Genomic DNA, 18,584 nt, shown 5'->3' with positions numbered 1-18,584 from the left:
GAAAGGGTGCAGAGGAGATTTACTAGGATGTTGCCTGGTATGGAGGGAAGGTCTTACGAGGAAAGACTGAGGGACTTGAGGCTGCTTTCGTTCGAGATAAGAAGGTTGAGAGGTGACTTAATTGAGACATAGAAAATAATCAGAGGGTTGGATAGGGAGAGCCTTTTTCCAAGGATGGTGACGGTGAGCGCAATGGGGTATAGCTTTAAATTGAGGGGTAAAAGATATGGGACAGATGTCAGACGTAGTTTCTTTACTCAGAGTAGTAAGGGAATGGAACGCTTTGCCTGCAACGGTAGTAGATTCACCAACTTTAGGTACATTTAAGTCGTCATTGGATAAGCATATGGACGTACATGGAATAGTGTAGGTTAGATGGGCTTGAGATCGGTATGACAGGTCGGCACAACATCAAAGGCCAACAGGCCTGTACTGTGCTGTAATGTTCTATGTTCTAGTGTGAGATAAGATGCATGTAGTACCTTTTTCAAGCTGAAGTTTATGGAGAGCCAACAATGGGAAGATTGATAGAACTGCATTGGGAGAAAAATCTGGTGGATAACCTATGCTTTTGTTTTGCCTATGTTCAGTTATTTCTGATTCATTTAGATAATTGGAAGCATGGCTTAAAAAATAAACACTTGCAATAACTTAACAGGTGCGATTCACAGATATGCAAATAATTATTAACATTTTAAAACTTTAGGTGTTTTAATTTTTTTAATATAATTCGCTATTTTCTCTTACAGGGCTTGTCAAGGAAAACATGAGGTGAGTCCAACCACAACTGTTTATGGTAAAGTACGCAATTAGGTATTTGATTAATGAAATTTAAGTGTGGCTTTCTCATTTATTTCTGTGTTGCTGCGCCCTGGTGATTTGGTGAGATCAGATGTTCATAGGATTCAATTAATTTTTCTGATTGAATTTTCTGATTTCTGAGGCAGGAAACTGAGAGCAGTTAGTGCTCATGTTGAAAACAAACTTTAATTGTATTTTATATTTTAATTTGAATCTCATCTTAATTTCAATGCGACAATATTAGTGTAAAAGGTACCAGATGTCCTTCAATATGAATTAGCCTGCAAAGTTCCAAATGTTGCATAAATTTTAATATTTTCTGGTAAATATATTATTGAATTATTTTTTATATTTATCGCAACTGATCACAATGACTGACCAAGATTAAGTTGTGGGTTATCTGATTCTGTGCTTTCCATTTCAAAGATGGAATATGATTGCAGCTGAAGGGGCGCATGCTCAACTAAGAGCACACTTTATATTATCAACTTTGGCTCACTGCAGTTGCTGCTAATTGCAATTTATCAGTTTGTCTTGTGTTTAATTTCATGATTTTGCTTATTTAATCAATGATACAAATTATTTATTTTACTTTTTATCAAGACCATTTGAGATTGAGGGTAAACAATTATATTCAATTTAAAAAAACAACTTACAGGGAAGAGCATTGTAGTGTTGTTCCCTGGTTTGTGTTGTTTCAGCCAATTTAGTTAAGGCAGCAGTAGTGATGCTGAAGTTGCCTGGAGCTTACCAAGGAGAGGGTCACTGCTGCTGAGTGGAAGACATGCAAGGGCAGTAGCAGTAGACATGAATGAACTTGGATGTGGTACACAACAGAATAACACAACACAAATGCACTTTTAGAGTGGGACGTTGGTATGGATGATATTATGGAGCTGTATTGAAACGAAAGGCAGTCTTTACAAGGGGGAATTGTTGGAAGAAGAGAAGTTAAATTTAAGGATGAATAGTGCATTCCAAAATTCTGATTCAGCACAACAGGTGTCTTAAGTTGAAGTAGATTGAAAAGCTCACTTATGCACCTGTAATCAAAGAGGAAAGGCCAGTTTCAGAATAGCTGAAGACAAACAACATTTAAGTAAGTCTTTGACATTATTAGAATGGCCTGATTGAGAAAATGCAAATCGACAATTAAGCCTGTGTTGCTTTGAATTCTATGGCAACTTGTTTTACTGTTCAAAGTTTGCATTAATGATGACAGAGAACTACTGGGACTTTTGCTTAAGCATCCTCAAAGGATGAAACTTAAATTAATTGCTTGACACTGTCATTTGACAAATACGGCTATGTCAGTAATTATTGAACTTTTATTTCATGATTTGCTTTGTTTTAATTTGTTCCCTAAGAATGCATTCCTTAATTTGTCAATTGTTTCAGTTTTTTTTGTTGATGTAATGAAGACATTTACCTCTTGCCTTGCAATGGTCTACTCTCCCTATTACCTCCTTAAACATTTTGATGTGGTTGGTCACAGGAAAGTTTCACCTTTGAAATCCATGCTGACAATTGAGACTATACTTTTCAATTCTAAATATCCTTCTGCTCTCTTTGTCAGTAAGGATTACATTTTTTTCTGCCAGTAATTTTAAGCTGGTATGTCTCTCTTTGGACCTGGTCAATTCCTCTTTTTAAATATTGGAATTACATTAACCAGTACAGAATAGACTGTAGTGTGAAAAATGAATACGATAGTGAGTGAATACGAGTGAAAGAAGTACAAGTAAACTGTTGTTGGGACCTTAGATGTGAGGAGAGAGGAAGTAAAAAGACAAATGTTACACCTAGGAAGATGCCATGGGAAAGTAAGTGTTAGCATTGATAAAGGAGTAGGTTAGAGGAAACACCACCCTCCCTAACCCCTGTAAAATGTTTATGGTGGTGGAGAGGGGAAATTGCATTTGGAGTTGGTGGAAATAGTGGAGGATGATACTTTTAAATGATTTTTGCTTTGATTTTTGATTTTATTGTCACATGAAAAGCATTGTTTATGAGTGGTACAGGCAGATCACTGCAAGCAAAGGATATACAGATCAAAAAGACTTAGAAGCGTACAGGTTACATTATTTGAGGCTAGAGCCTGTTCGTGAATATGATTAATGCCCAGAAAGAAGCTGTTCCTGAACCTGCTTGTGCATGTGTTCAGGCTTCTGACAGAAGTAGTTGTAGGAGGTTGTTACCAGGGTGTGACAGGCCTTTGATGTTGGCTGCCTTTCTGTGGCAGCAAACTGTAAATAGAGTCCAGGGATGGAAGATAACAAAGTGTGGAGCTGGATGAACACAGCAGGCCAAGCAGCATCTCAGGAGCACAAAAACTGACGTTTCAGGCCTAGACCCTTCATCCCTCTGATGAGTCTAGGCCCGAAACGTCAGCTTTTGTGCTCCTGAGATGCTCCTTGGCCTGCTGTGTTCATCCAGCTCCACACTTCGTTACCTTGGATTCTCCAGCATCTGCAGTTCCCGTTATCCATGGATGGAAGGTTGGTTTCTGTGATGGTCTGGGCTGTGCACACCAGCCTCTGTAATTACTTATGGTCCTGGGCAGAGCAGTTGCCGTACCAGGCCAATTTGCACCTGGATAGTATGCTTTCAGTGATGCATCTGTAGAAGTTGGTGAAGGTCCTTATGGACGTGCCAAATTTCCTGAGCCACCTGAGGAAGAAAAGGCGTTGTCGTGCCTTCTTAACTGTTGCATTTATGTAGGAAGCCCAGGACAGTTGGTTGGTTTTTTCGAGACAGTGTGATCCGAAGTGACTAAAATATTTCTCTCTGCTCCATCCCTAAGCCAACTTAAACATTCAAAAGTATGATTTGTATTTTTAAACACTGGTCAAGGAGTTATCATGACGCCCAATGCTTCTATAAATTATTCTGTTTTTCTACAATGTTAGACGTAAAATGTTTGCCATTTTTACACTTGTTAACATGTATCCAAAAGACAAGTTTCTACCGTCGGTAAAGTTGTTGGTGGTGAAACGGAGGAGAGATGTGTTATATTTAAATAAAAAGGGTCAAGAACAGGTTGCCCTGCCCTCCTTGGTCTGGGAGTGGTATAAAATACAAAACAACCTTGTCAATTTTAAGGAAGTGAAAGAAAAAACATCAAGAAAGTACTTGCATATCTGCCAGCATTGCTAAATCTATATACTTGTTTGCCCAGGATCTAGTTTGGTTCATTCAGTCCTTTTTCATGAGATCACCTAGGTAAAAATTGTAAGCGATGCCGTAGATCAGTGAATCTGACTACTTATGAAAAGGAAGTATTGAAATTTGATAGATGTTTTGATAGAGAGAAGGTTATTTCTTTGATATGAAGCTTGTTTGTATAAAATTCCCTGTTTTGAAAGGTATAATTTGACAGTGAATTTGAATTTACAATTAGCAAGTTAAATGAAAGGTCAAATTAAACTTCTGAAAATGTTTTAATGTCTGGATTTATTTCTCCCCAGCAACATGGGGTAAATAAGAAATCGAGTGGACTTTCAAATGTTTTCAGAAAGAACCAAAATGACTCCTTTTTGTTTTAACATGGTGTGAAGCAGGAAAGTTTGAAGAAGGGTCCTGACCTGAAACGTCAAACGTTCCTGCTGTTCTGAGGCTGCTTGGCCTGCTGTGTTCATCCAGCTTCACATGGTGTTATCTCAGATTCTCCAGCATTGGCAGTTCGTACTATCTCTGTAACTCCTCTTTGTTTTGCTTGCATTTGCAACAGACAGCTTTCAGCAGACAGCCAAGATATATGGTGAGAGATGTTTTCTATGTCCTTTGAGATAGCAAAGGTCAGTCATCAGTTATTGTTAGTGTTGGTTTGAACTGTATCAAGATGGGAGCTGTAATTGGGCTTCCTTTTAAATGTCAGACCAACTGTGCTGGAGACTTTGAAAGTTTTCAGAGGTTTTAAGGAACAAGTATGATTGTGAGGCTGTTCACCTTTTTCCACACAATTTCTGAGATGTGTTGGCAACAAAGAAATTTTCATATTCATTCTACGTGCATAGGTTTGGTATGCTAAAGGATCCCGCTTCTAAAACCCAACTCAGTTTTTGGTTAACAAAGGAAGACCCAGGATGAATAAATAAGAAATAATTTTGTAATCAGGGCCTTGAAGACTTACAGTTATTCTTTAATCCAAGAATTATTCCATTAAATTCTTAAATTTATGTCATGTAAAAGCAGATGTGTTTTGTTACAGATGTATAGAGCGCTGCTATGACAACACGTGTTCAGTTTTGATCTCCTTATCTAAGGGGATGTAAATGCATTAAATGTAGGCACATGAAGGTTTGTCCCCTGCGATGGGGATCAGCTTATCTTATGACAAAATGTTAAATGGATTCAGCCTGTATCCATTGGAGTCCAAAAGAATGAGACATGTATCTTACTGAAATATACAAGATCCTGAGAAACTTTTATGGGTTGGATACAAAAATGTTGTTTCCTTTTGGGGGAAGTGCTGGAACTTGAGGACAGTTTAAGAATCAAGGGTCTCCTATTTAAGACAATGAGGAGTGGAGTTCTAATTTAGAATGAGTGTGCTCGTGTTGTTTTTGAATGCAAGGTTCAGTGTAAACTTTTCTAATAGATGGTCAGTGCTACTTTGCTGTTAGTTTACTTGCCTAAGGTGACTTGGTTTGAAAATTTTAGGCTATGTTTTAAGTAGTGGAAAATTCATGCTTTAATTCTCAGTGACTTCATTGGGTAAAGATCTGCTAACGGCATGTCTTTCTTGCCAAAGGAACATCGAAATTGAAAGAGAAATACAACGTTCTTTTTCATTCAGTTCTGGATGCAAGTCAGTAGGTAAAAATATTGACAGCCTGAGAAGAATATTTAACAATTCAGTTGGATGAACTCTTAACCTGAGCTACTTGTCATGGAATCATTTGAGTTTACCAGCAAGTCTTTGCCTAGAAGTGAATGATGCCAATTTTCATCTTGCTGAGATGCCTTGCATTAGCCAATTTATAGTGGCATAGATACTATGCACTTGTCAGGATAAATGCACAGCTGACCAAATGAATTAATCCTTGAAAGCAGAGATGAAAATTTATGAAGTAAGAATTCTTTTTATTTAAATGAAACGTTTTAAAAAAAACAATTTTTTTCAGTAAATAATGTTATCTACCAATGAACACGGATTACAAAGATATTTCATGTCATTGTAATTCAGCATTAACTAATTAGATGAACATGATTTGATCGTTAAGATCAACAAATGGTAAAGTGCGTTCATATTTAGACTTATTACGTAGCTGACTATTTAACAGCATTAGAAAACCAGGTTATTGAACAGACGGGTGTCTATATGCTCATAGATAACCATGTTTCCAGTCTCTTTACACCCTTGTCTCTATAAGTAGGAGCTATGAACAAGTTCTCCAATTCTTTTGAGTTGGTGGGATAGCTACTTGTCATTTTGATGCCTTGATGAGTTTTTCCAATTTGTTTGGGAATTCTGTGTTTTACATAAGCCTCATTATTTTAATGAACTTTAATATTTTTTCTTTCCCTGTGTTCAGACTATTGATGCCATTTTTAAGACTCAGATAAAACAATACATGGGAAAGTTCTCCTGCAAGTGACACATTTTACTGAAGTCGTGTTTTGTTTTTATCTTAAGGATTGAAGCACACACTTTTTTTGGTATTTTAAAACCGTCTTCTGAATAAATTCTCCAAAACTAACTTTAATGCTTGCAAATAATCTTTATGATGAACGACACTTTTTAGACCAAACAAATCATTTTAAGCAGTAATTGAGTTATGCAAACCTGTGTTACAAATTGTTCCGGTCAAGTTAACTTCTGCTACCTAAAAGATTCTAGGAGCCCTCCCGTTCAATAAGTAGGAATATTTGTGACATGACATGCCATTACTCAGAATTCTACTTCAATTTTTAAAATATTTTGTGCAATAACGGTGTAGCTACTATCTCGAGATTCTGCTTTTCTTGTGCTATGCGTTAGCAACAATTTAGAGGATTAATTTTTTTTGGAATTTGAATGGCTGCTACACATCATTTGGTGTCTGTCTGTGTCTCAAAGTCCAAAGTATTAATCTTAAAATGATATTTGAACTACTAAAATTATTCTGATTATTATTTTTGCTAATTAACTGTAAACTGATAGAATCTCATTCAGAATCTCATTGAAAACAAAGTACCCTGGTAGCAATCGAGTGTATGAAAATTGTTAGTGACTGTGAGATTTTCTCACTTCCTTCCTTCCTTGCATGTGTGGTTGATGCTACAGTATAGCATCATGGATGTTGATATCTTCTATGTGCTTTTACTAGTTTAAATTGTGGCTGTGTCAAAGCTAAACTTTCTCATTCAACCAGCTGCTAATGTGCACATGCTATGCCATGGTCTTAAGTGAGCACTCACAAGAAGGACCATTGGCTGCTATGCCTTTCCTTGCCCCTTCAGCTAAGTATACTGATTCCAGCTACTATATAGAGACAGGAAGAGGCTACTTGCTACTCACTTGATCTGCCTTTTCAATTCAGTCCTGGCTCATCAGCAAATGTAATACCCTATACTTGTTTTTGGTTCAGACATAAACAAGGAGCAGGGACAGACTGTACAGGCCCCCAGGCCTACTCTGCCATTCAGTATGATCTGATTGTAACCTCAAATTCGTATATCTTGCCTGATCATCTTTCAGCGCATTGCTTAACAGGAATTTATCCACATCTGCCTTAAAAAATACTCAAGGACTCTGTTTCTGCCATCTTTTAAAGAGCAGAATTCCTAGGACTCATGACCATCTGAGAATATAAATTTAACCACCTTCTTTGTTTTAAAAAACAATCAGGGCCTCTTGATTTTAAAACAATGACCCAAGTCCTTGATTCTCCCTTGGTATAAAACCTCTTTTCCACAACAGTCCTATTGAAACGCCTCATGATCCTGCCTGTTTAAATCAAGTTGCCTCTTACTTTCAAACTGTAATGGATACAAACCTAGTTTGTCCAACCTTTCATCTTCAGACAATCTGCTCATTCCAGGTATTAGTAGCAATTATTGATTTCCGATGCTTTTACGTCCTTCCCTGTGAAGGTGATCTGTATTATACATTAGTACTCCAGATGTGGTCTCACAAGTACCCTGCATAACCTCCCCACTTTTGTGTTCGATTTCCCATAATTATAACATTCTGTTTGCTTTCCTCATTCACTGCAAATAATCATTTACAATTCATGCGCTTGGTCACCCAGATTCTTCATTGACTTAACATTAGTTAAATATGTTTTTTTATTCATCCCACCAAAAAGGACAGTTTCTCATTTTCCCACATTATACTGCATTTGCCACCTCTTCCATGCTCACTTACACTATTCTGTGTCCTCCTGTAGTGTTTTTGTGCCCTCCTCACAAGTAACTTTCCTACCTGTCAGTGATATCCACTGATACCCTTGAATCATTAAAAAAATCAATTACACGTCCTTCATTCTTAACAGTCTCTTATAAGAGGTTTTATGAAACATTTTCTGAAAATCAGAAATAAATATGTACCGATTTCATAGAATCTGTACAGTGTGGAAACAGACCATTCAGCCCATCGGGCCCGCACTAACTCTCTGAAGAGCTTCCCACCCAGACTCATCCACTTACCCTGTCCCTGTAATCCTGCATTTCCTGTAGCTAATGCACCTAACATACGCATCCATGAACACTATGGCCAATTTGGCATGGCCAGTTTGCTTAACTTGCACATCTTTGGACTTAGGGGGGAAACCGGAGCACCTGCTGGAAACCCACACGAATACAGGGAGAATGTGTAGACTACACATAGACAATCACCCGAGGTTGGAATCTAACCTGGGTCCCTGGCACTGTTGGGCAGTTCTGAGCCACCTCGCTGCCCAATGCTCTGTTGAGTATTTTAGCCATATTTCAAAAAAAACAAACTATATCCGTGATAACAAAGTGTGGAGCTGGATGAACGCAGCATCTCAGGAGCACAAAAGCTGACGTTTTGGGCCTAGACCCTTCATCAGAGAGGGGGATGGGGAGAGGGAACTGGAATAAATAGGGAGAGAGGGGGAGGTGGACCGAAGGTGGAGAGGAGAGTATAGGTGAGGAGGTTGGGAGGGGATAGGTCAGTCCAGGGAAGATGGACAGGCCAAGGAGGTGGGATGAGGTGGTAGGTAGGAAATGGAGGTGTGGCTTGAGGTGGGAGGAAGGGATGGGTGAGAGCAAGAACAGGTTAGGGAGGCAGAGACAGGATGGCCTGGGTTTGGGATGCGGTGGAGGGAGGGGACAAGCTGGGCTGGTTTTGGGATGCAGTGGGGGAAGGGGAGATTTTGAAGTTTGTGAAGTCCACATTGATACCATTGGGCTGCAGGGTTCCCAAGTGGAATATGAGTTGCTGTTCCTGCAACCTTCGGGTGGCATCATTGTGGCCCATGATGTCATCTAAAGAATGGGAGGGGGAGTTAAAATGGTTTGCGACTGGGAGGTGCAGTTGTTGGTTGTGAACCGAGCGGAGGTGTTCTGCAAAGCGTTCCCTAAGCCTCCGCTTGGTTTCCACAATGTAGAGGAAGCCACACCGGGTGCAATGGATACAATATACCACATTGGCAGATGTGCAGGTGAACATCTGCTTAACATGGAAGGTCATCTTGGGGCCTGGGATAGGGGTGAGGGAGGAGGTGTGGGGCAAGTGTAGCACTTCCTGCGGTTGCAGGGGAAGGTGTCAGGTGTGGTGGGGTTGGAGGGGAGTGTGGAGCGGACGAGGGAGTCGCGGAGAGAGTGGTCTCTCCGGAAGGCAGACAAGGGTGGGGATGGAAAAATAGCTTGGGTGGTGGGGTCGGATTGTAGATGGCAGAAGTGTCGGAGGATGATACGTTGTATCTGGTGGTTGGTGGGTTGGTATGTGAGAATGAGGGAGATCCTCTGGGGGCGGTTGTTGCGGGAAATGCGGGAGACGTCAAGGGCGTTCTCGACCACTGTGAGGGGGAAGTTGCGGTCCTTGAAGAACGTGGACATCTGGGATGTGTGGGAGTGGAATGCCTCATCCTGGGAGCAGATGCGGCGGGGGCGGAGGAATTGGGAATAGGGGATGGAATTTTTGCAGGAGGGTGGGTGGGAGGAGGTGTATTCTAGGTAGCTGTGGGAGTTAGTGGGCTTGAAATGGACATCAGTTTCTAGCTGGTTACCTGAGATGGAGACTGAGAGGTCCAGGAAGGTGAGGGATGTGTTGGAGATGGCCCAGGTGAACTTGAGGTTGGGGTGGAAGGTGTTGGTGAAGTGGATGAACTGTTCGAGCTCCTCTGGGGAGCAAGAGGTGGCATCGATACAGTCATCAATGTAATGGAGGAAGAGGTGGGGTTTGGGGCCTGTGTAGGTGCGGAAGAGGGACTGTTCCACGTAACCTACAAAGAGGCAGGCATAGCTTGGGCCCATGCGGGTACCCATGGCCACCCCCTTTGTCTGTAGGGAGTGGGAGGAATCGCAAGAGAAGTTGTTGAGGGTGAGGACGAGTTTGGCTAGGCAGATGAGGGTTTCGGTGGAGTGGGATTGGTCGGGCCTGCGGGACAGGAAGAAGCGGAGGGCCTTGAGGCCATCTGCATAAGGAATACAGGTGTATAGGGACTGGACGTCCATGGTGAAAATGAGGCATTAGGGGCCAGGGAATTGGAAGTCCTGGAGGAGGTGGAGGGCGTGGGTGGCGTCACGGACGTAGGTGGGGAGTTCCTGGACCAAAGGGGAGAAAATGGAGTCCAGATAGGTGGGGATGAGTTCGGTGGGGCAGGAACAGGCTGAGACAACGGGTCGACCAGGGCAGGCAGGTTTGTGGATTTTGGGAAGGAGATAGAAACGGGCCGTACGGGTTTGGGGAACGATGAGGTTGGAGGCTGTGGGTGGGAGGTCCCTTGAGGTGATGAGGTCATGGATGGTGTTGGAGATGATGGTTTGGTGCTCGGGGGTGGGGGCATGATCAAGGGGGCAGTAGCAGGAGGTGTCAGAGAGTTGGCGTTTGGCCTCTGCAATGTAGATCCATTATGCATGATGAACCATTTTAAAAATCCATAGTTATCTGTTGTAAATTTTCATGGTGCCTGTGAATTTCTTGATAAGCTGTTAGACTAGTTTATCCCTAATTTCTTTGTCTGCCTCTCCTACCTTTCTTAAATAGTGGTGTAACATGTAATATTGCAACCCAGACTGTTTTAAATTTGCCAATGTCAGGCTATGAAGGGGACCTGGATGCACCTCAGCTCTGTGAATCCTTGTGGTAGTTAATTAACTACCACCAACTGAGTCATCGATTTACCTTTATCGGTAAAAACCCCAAAGTTGAGAGATTTTACTTCAACGCAATAAGAACACAGATCAAAGAATCCGGCATGAAAGAAGGGCCCAAACCCAAAATGTCAGTTTACCGGCTCCTCTGATGCTATTTGGCCTGCTGTGTTCATCCAGCTCTACATCTTGTAATCTCTGATTCTTCAGCATCAGCAGTTCCTGCTGTCTCAGAAACATTCTCAGCTTTTCTTTGAAATACTACAATGGGGACTTTTCAAGGGATTTTTTTTATTGAGTGGGCAGATTATGGCCTTCAGACATGTCATCTGAAAACACCTCCAGCAGTGTACTTCTCTTTCAACATTGCTTTAAAATGTCAACCTTGACCTTGAGCAAATGTTTTTGAAGTGGGACTTTACACTTAAGATCTCCTGATTCAAAGGTGACAGTGTACCCATTAATCCAGTTTGACCTGCATCCTAGATAACAGAGAGTGGGGCTAGATGAACACAGCAGGCCAAGCAGCAGCTTAGGAGCACAGAAGCTGACGTTTCTGATGACGGGCCTAGGCCCGAAACGTCAGCTTTTGTGCTCCTAAGCTGCTGCTTGGCCTGCTGTGTTCATCTAGCCCCACTCTCTGTTATCTTGGATTCTCCAGCATCTGCCGTTCCCATTACCTCTCCACCTGCATCCTAACTCACATTGAGCCCTGTTCATCCATTATTCTTGTGCTCTTTGCCTACTTCTGCTCATGGTTTAGCAACAGCTCAATTTTGAAATTCTAATCCCTGTTTGCAGGCTTAACCCTCCTTTATCTTTGTAATCTCCATCAGCCCCATAGGCCTCTAAGGTATCTACTGCTGTTCTGACCTCACTGATCATCACAATTTAACAGCCCTGGTGTGATGTTTGTGCCTTCAGCTACCATGGACCTGATCACTGGAATTCCCACCCTCCACCTCGGAACCCCTTTATCTGTCTTTCCTCCTTGAAAATGTTCCTTAAAGTCTAGCACTATGATGAAGCTTTTGATCAATTACCCTTGTCTCCTTGCATGTCTTGGTGTCAGATTTTGTTTGACAAGGCTCATGTGTAGCACCTTTAACAGTATATGTAGAAATTTTTGTTTTTAAGAAATTGACATTTTCAATTTTACAGTCTGTAAAATCATGTCTTTTATATGAATTGGACATTGATAATTTTCATGTATTAACAATTCCTGGAGTATGCCATTCCTGTGTTATTTCATAATGAAATAAACATGGAAAAAGGAAAGTTTAAATACTGAAGCTGTGCATTGTCTTGAGGAAAAGGTTATTCTTAGATATTTCACTTTTCTCCTCAGTAACAAAATGTAATCTTTAAATGAGGGGTTGATGAGCAGAGTGGAGTAATTTAGAACAAAGGACGAAGAAAATTGCAGCACAGGGATAGGCCCTTCGGCCCTCCAAGCCTGCGCCGCTCAAGATGCTCTGTCTATTTTCTAAGGGCCTGTGTCCATTTGTTCCCCGCCCATCCATGTACCTGTCCAGATATATCTTAAAAGATGCTAACGTGTCTGCGTCTACCACCTCCGTTGGCAACGCGTTCCTGGCACCCACCACCCTCTGCGTAAAGAACTTTCCACGCATATCTCCCTTAAACTTTCTTCTTCTCCCTTTGAACTCATGACCCCTAGTAATTGAGTCCCCCACTCTGGGGGGGGAGAAAGCTTCTTGCTATCCACCCTGTCTATACCCCTCATGATTTTCTAGACCTCAATCAGGTCCCCGCTCAATCTCCATCTTTCTAATGAAAATAATCCTAACCTACTCAACCTCTGTTCATAGCTAGCACCCTCCCTACCAGGCAACATCCTGGTGAACCTCTTCTGCACCCTCTCCAAAGCATCCACATCCTTTTGGTAATGTGGCGACCAAAACTGTACACAGTACTCTAAATGTGGCCGAACCAAAGTCTTATACAACTGTAACATGACCTGGCAACTCTTGTACTCAATACCCCATCCGATGAAGGAAAGCATGCCGTCTGCCGCCTTGACCACCCTATTGACCTGCGTTGCCACCTTCAGGGAACAATGGATCTGAACTACCCAGATCTCTTTGTTCGTCAATTTTCCCTAGCACTTTTCCATTTACTGCATAGTTCGCCCTTGAATTGATCTTCCAAAATGCATCACCTCGCATTTGCCCCGATTGAACTTCACCTGCCGCTTATCTGCACAACTCTCCAGTCTCTCTGTATTCTGCTGTAAACTCTGACAGTCCCGTTCGCTATCAGCTACTCCACCAATCTTTGTGTCATCTGCAAACTTGCTGATCAGACCGCCTACACCTTCCTCCAGATCATTTACGTATATCACAAACAACAGTGGTCCCAGCACAGATCCCTGTGGAACACCACTAGTCACAGGTCTCCAATTTGAGAAACTCCATTCTACTACTCTGTCTCCTGTTGCCCAGCCAGTTTTTTATCCATCTAGCAGGCACACCATGGACCCCATGTGACTTCACTTTCTCCAACAGCCTGCCATGGGGAACCTTATCAAATGCTTTACTAAAGTCCATGTATATGACATCTACAGCCTTTCCCTCATCAATCAACTTTGTCACTTCCTCAAAGAATTCTATTAAGTTTGTAAGACATGACCTTCCCTGTACAAAACCATGTTGCCTATCACTGATAAGCCCATTTTCTTCCAAATGGGAATAGATCCTATCCCTCAGTATCTTCTCCAGTAGCTTCCCAACCACAGATGTCAGGCTCACCGGTCGATAATTACCTGGATTATCCTTGCTACCTTTCTTAATCAAAGGGACAACATTAGCAAGTCTCCAGTCCTCCAGGACCTCACCCGTGTCTAAGGATGCTGCAAAGATAGCTGTTAAGGCCGCGAATTCAGATTCGCTCTACATTGCCCATGTTCTTCCGAAGCTTCGTCTGTCTTCAGTCGCCTAGACCTCATGTATGCTTCCTTTTCCTCTTGGCTAGTCTCTCAATTTCACCTGTCATCCATGGTTCACTAATCTTGCCTTTTCTATGCCTCATTTTCACAGAAACATGTCTCTCCTGCACGCTAATCGACCTCTCCTTAAAAGCCTCCCACATATCAAATGTGGATTTACCTTCAAACCGTTTCTCCCAATCTACATTCCCCAGATCCTGCTGAATTTTGTATAGTTGGCCTTCCCCCAGTTTAGAACTCTTCCTTTAGGACCACTCCCATTCTTGTCCGTGAGTGTTGTAAAACTTAGAGAATTGTGGTTGCTATTTCCAAAGTAGTCCCCTACTGTCATTTCAACCACCTAGCCAGGTTCATTCCCCAACACCAGGTCCAGTATGGCCCCTTCTCGAGTTGGACTACATACATACTGCTCTAGAAAACCCTCCTGGACACACCTTACAAATTCTGCTCCATCTTGACCCCTAACACTGAGTGAATCCCAGTCAATGTTGGGAAAATTAAAATCTCCGATCACCACCACCCTGTTTCTCCTACACCTTTCCATTATCTGTTTACATATTTGTACCTCTATCTCACGCTGGCTGTTGGGAGGCCTGTAGTACAGCCCCAGCATTGTTACTGCATCCTTCCTATTTCTGAGTTCTACCCATATTGCCTCACTGCTTGAGTCCTCCATGGGGCCCTCCTTCAGTACAGCTGTGATATTGTCTTTGACGAGTATTGCAACTCCTCCACCCCTTTTACCTCCCTCTCTATCCCGCCTGAAGCATCGATATCCTTGATTTAGTATCAAGAATAATTTACTTCAAGTAATGAAGCAATATTTTAACTTGAAACAATTACAACAATTTTATACTATGTACAAAAGTTGATGCAACCTCTGGCCAAACCTAAAATACCGCTGTCAAGAGCAATTATGTTCTGGAAGCAAGAAGCAGGCAAAATATATTTAGAAATGAGTAATAAACCCAGAAAGGAGCATGTATCTAACACTTAGTTGACAATAGTCAAAATAGGAACAAATTTAATGTTTGGTTTGAAAATGAGAAACTAGATTTTAAAGAGTCAAGTGTGACGTTTCAGTGGGTAAGCATTTGGGGATAGTGACCATCACTCTAAGTTTCAAAGTCAGTGTGGAAGGCGATCAGGATCGTGCAGAATTAAATGTCTAAATTGACGGAAGGCCAATTTCAATATCGTTAGACAGAATGTGGCAAATGTAAACTGGGAGCAGTTGCTGGCAGCTGAGTCTACATTTGGAAAGTGGGAATTTAAAAGTATTATAGTGAGAGTTCCGGGCCAGTTTGATCCTGGAAGAGTAAATCCAGGGAATCCTGGATGTCGAGCCATATTGAGAGTTCAATAAAGAAAAACAATTAAAATTTTTAGAATTAGATTTTATTGTCACGTGAACCCCTGTACAGGGATACAGGAGTACAGTGAAAAGTGTACAAATTCACCATTCTCTGGTGCCATCTTAGGTATGGAAGAATCCAGAATTGATAGAAACAACTATCTTGTGGACAAAACCAAAAGAACCATTTTAGATACAATCAACAGATTTCGTTTTTTAAAAAAAAAGCAGAAATAAAAGAAACAGGGCCAAGACCGAAGGGAAATGCCTGGATCTTAAAATCTTATCTCCTTAAGGTAAGTAGGCTTCTATCCTGAAGCCATGAGTCACTGAGAGAAGGATGCGCATGGCAGGTACAACACATTAAAAACAGGTGAGGCCCTTCAAAAACATAAAGTGTCGGAGGTCACTTAAAAAGCGGAATTAAGAGGGCAGAGAGTGGTCACAAAATAACCTTTGCAGATGGAATCGAGGAAAACCCCAAGGCTCTGTAAAAGTATATTAAGACTAAGGATTACCAGAGAAAATTAGAGACCAAAGGGGCACCCAAATGTGGAACCAGTGAACATAGAGGAGATCTTAAATAAATATTTTCATTTATATTCACAGAGGTAAAGACATTGTATCCAGGCCTTTGGTTGGGATGATGAGGTTCGAGAACATGTTAAGATTAATAAGGGGAAGGTATTAGATGTTTATGCACCTACATGACCAATAAAATCCCCAGAGCCTGATGAGATGTAACATAGGCTGCTGTGGGAGGCAAGGCATGAGACCCTGGTGGATATATTTCATACTCCTCTGGCCACAGGTCAAGTGCCAGATGACTAGAGGATATCTAATGGGGTTCCTTTGCTCAAGAAGGGCAGCAAGGATAGACCAGGCAATTGCAGACCAGGTAATTACGGGCCAGTTAGTCTGACACCAGTAGTAGGGAATTAATTGGGGGAAAAACAATCTGATTGTCAAGATTATTCAATACTTCGAAAGGCAGAGATTGATCAGAGACAGTCAGTACGGATTTGTTAGAAGGAGATCCTGTCTGACTAATTGAGTTTTTTTTTGGAAGAAGTGACTAAATATTTTGATGAGGATAATGCAGTTGATATTGATTACATAAAATGTCTTAAATGAAGTCTGGCAAGGTCCCATATGGAAGGTTGCTCATAGGTAGAAGCCTGTGGGATCCACAGCAAGTTGGCTAATTGGATCCAACATTGGCTTTGAAGTGTGAGGCAACAGGTGATGGGGAAGGGTTGTTTTTGTGATTAGAAACTTGTGACCAGCGGTGTATCACAGGAATTGGTGCTGGAACCCTTGCTGTTTTATCTACGTTTAAAGTCATAGATGTGGATGTAGAAGGTGTAATTAGTAAGTTTGCAAATAGCATGAAAGTAGACACTGTTGTTAGTAGTGATAAGAATGGTCTTGGGCTGCGTTCTGATCTTGATCAGCTGGCAAATTGGGTGGAGTAATGGCAGAAGAAATTTAACTCTGTGCATTTTGGGAGATCTAATAATTAGAAATGTAGGTTCATAGTGAGTACTGAGGAGCAAAGGGACCTTGGTGTACACATAGATAGAACCCTGAATGTATCAGTACAGGTCGACACCCTGACAAAGAAGGCATATGTGGTACTTGCCCTTATTATCTGAGGTGTAGAATATAGGAACAAGGGAGTCTTGTCACAACTTTATAAAACATAGGTTAGGCTACAGATTGGATACTGTATGCAGTTCTGGTTGCCACACTCTCGGAAGGAAATGATCACACTCGAGAGGATGCAGAGATGGTCTTTGAATTAGTAGCCAAGTGATATGACTCCTCAGTGAGGAAGAATCCCAGAACAGTACAGCAGAGAACCAGACTGCCCAGGCCACTGAATCTGTGTTTGCTGTTTTCAAAGAGAAATCCAGTTAGTTCTACATCCTGACCATCACCCCAACCACCACCGGCCCCCCCCCCCCCCCACCCCACCCCACCCCACCAAATTCTCCTTCTTTTCTCCTTTCAAACGACATTCCAATTACTTACCCGGTAGTGCATTACAAATCCTAATCATTTGCTTTATATTGTTTTTCTTCCTATCACCTTTTAGGTTCTTTTTCTGATTGCGTTATATTTGTGCCCTCTGGTTATTGAGTCTTCAGCCATTGAAACATTATTTATTTACTCTGTCTAAATCCTTCATGATTTTCAGTGTCTGTACTAAATATTGTCTTAGTTACTTTCCTTAGAGCAGAAAAGACAATCGCTTTTTCAGATAATGTCAGGCTTCCACCATAAAAGCAGTGAAGTATCTTCTTGATAACTTGACCAAAACATTCTCAGATATAAATATAATTTTTACAACAGGAAAAACTGGGTGAATCTATCTGATTTGTATTTCGTGAAAAGTGTCCTATGTAAACTACATAAAGTGAATTGGGTAGATGGATTTTCAGGAAGTCTACATCGATAATACATGGAAGGCTACGGCTGCTGGAGATTCAGAGCAATGACGAGACCAGATCTGTTGTACTTGATACAGTATTGGTCTGTAATAATGGGAACTGCAGATGCTGGAGAATCCAAGATAACAAAGTGTGAAGCTGGATGAACACAGCAGGCCAAGCAGCATCTCAGGAGCACAAAAGCTGACGTTTCGGGCCTAGACCCTTCATCAGAGAGACAGTATTGGTCTCCTTATTTTAAGAATATCAATATGTTGCAAAGTTCAGAGAAGGTTTATGATATTAAAACTTGAAATGGACTGATTGTCTTTGAGGACAGGTCAAACATTCTAGGCTTTAGTTGGAAGATTGGAAGCACCTTAATTGAAATACATAAAATCCTAAACATTGTTGACAAGGTGTATTTGGAAAGAATATATCTTGTGGAATAATCTAGATCTAGTTGATGTTCCTGAAGCCATTATCATCACAGAAATCAATCTTTTGCCAATTTAGTACTTTGCACTTAATGTCCCTTCTACCACAATGCAGCCTCCTGTGGATCTGTCTTGACGATGGGACAAGATACCCTCAGAAATGGTGCTGAAGTAGTCTGGGAAGTTGGTTAAAAGGTTGGATTCTGTGAGCATGCGTATGTTAGACTGACACTCAGTGAGCCTGTGCAATAGCTCTTCTCATTTGGCACAAGTTCCCAAGTATTAGTGGATAACTGGACACAAGTTGCTTTCAACTGGGCATTAGT

General features: G+C 41.5%; 1 protein-coding gene across 1 annotated transcript in view; it reads left to right on the top strand.

The window, feature by feature from the left end:
* Positions 1-18,584, top strand: part of nfxl1 (nuclear transcription factor, X-box binding-like 1) — a 146,258-nt gene that overhangs the window by 72,734 nt on the left and 54,940 nt on the right. The window contains exon 15 of the mRNA XM_048542041.2: positions 750-771. Coding sequence (XP_048397998.1) covers positions 750-771 — 22 coding nt within the window. The remainder of the gene's footprint in view (positions 1-749; positions 772-18,584) is intronic.

The sequence above is a fragment of the Stegostoma tigrinum genome, chromosome 1, assembly GCF_030684315.1.
Source record: "Stegostoma tigrinum isolate sSteTig4 chromosome 1, sSteTig4.hap1, whole genome shotgun sequence".
In the NCBI taxonomy this organism is placed as follows: domain Eukaryota; kingdom Metazoa; phylum Chordata; class Chondrichthyes; order Orectolobiformes; family Stegostomatidae; genus Stegostoma; species Stegostoma tigrinum.
The sequence above is the reverse complement of the archived record's forward strand: the minus strand, read 5'-3'. Positions and strand labels throughout refer to the sequence as shown.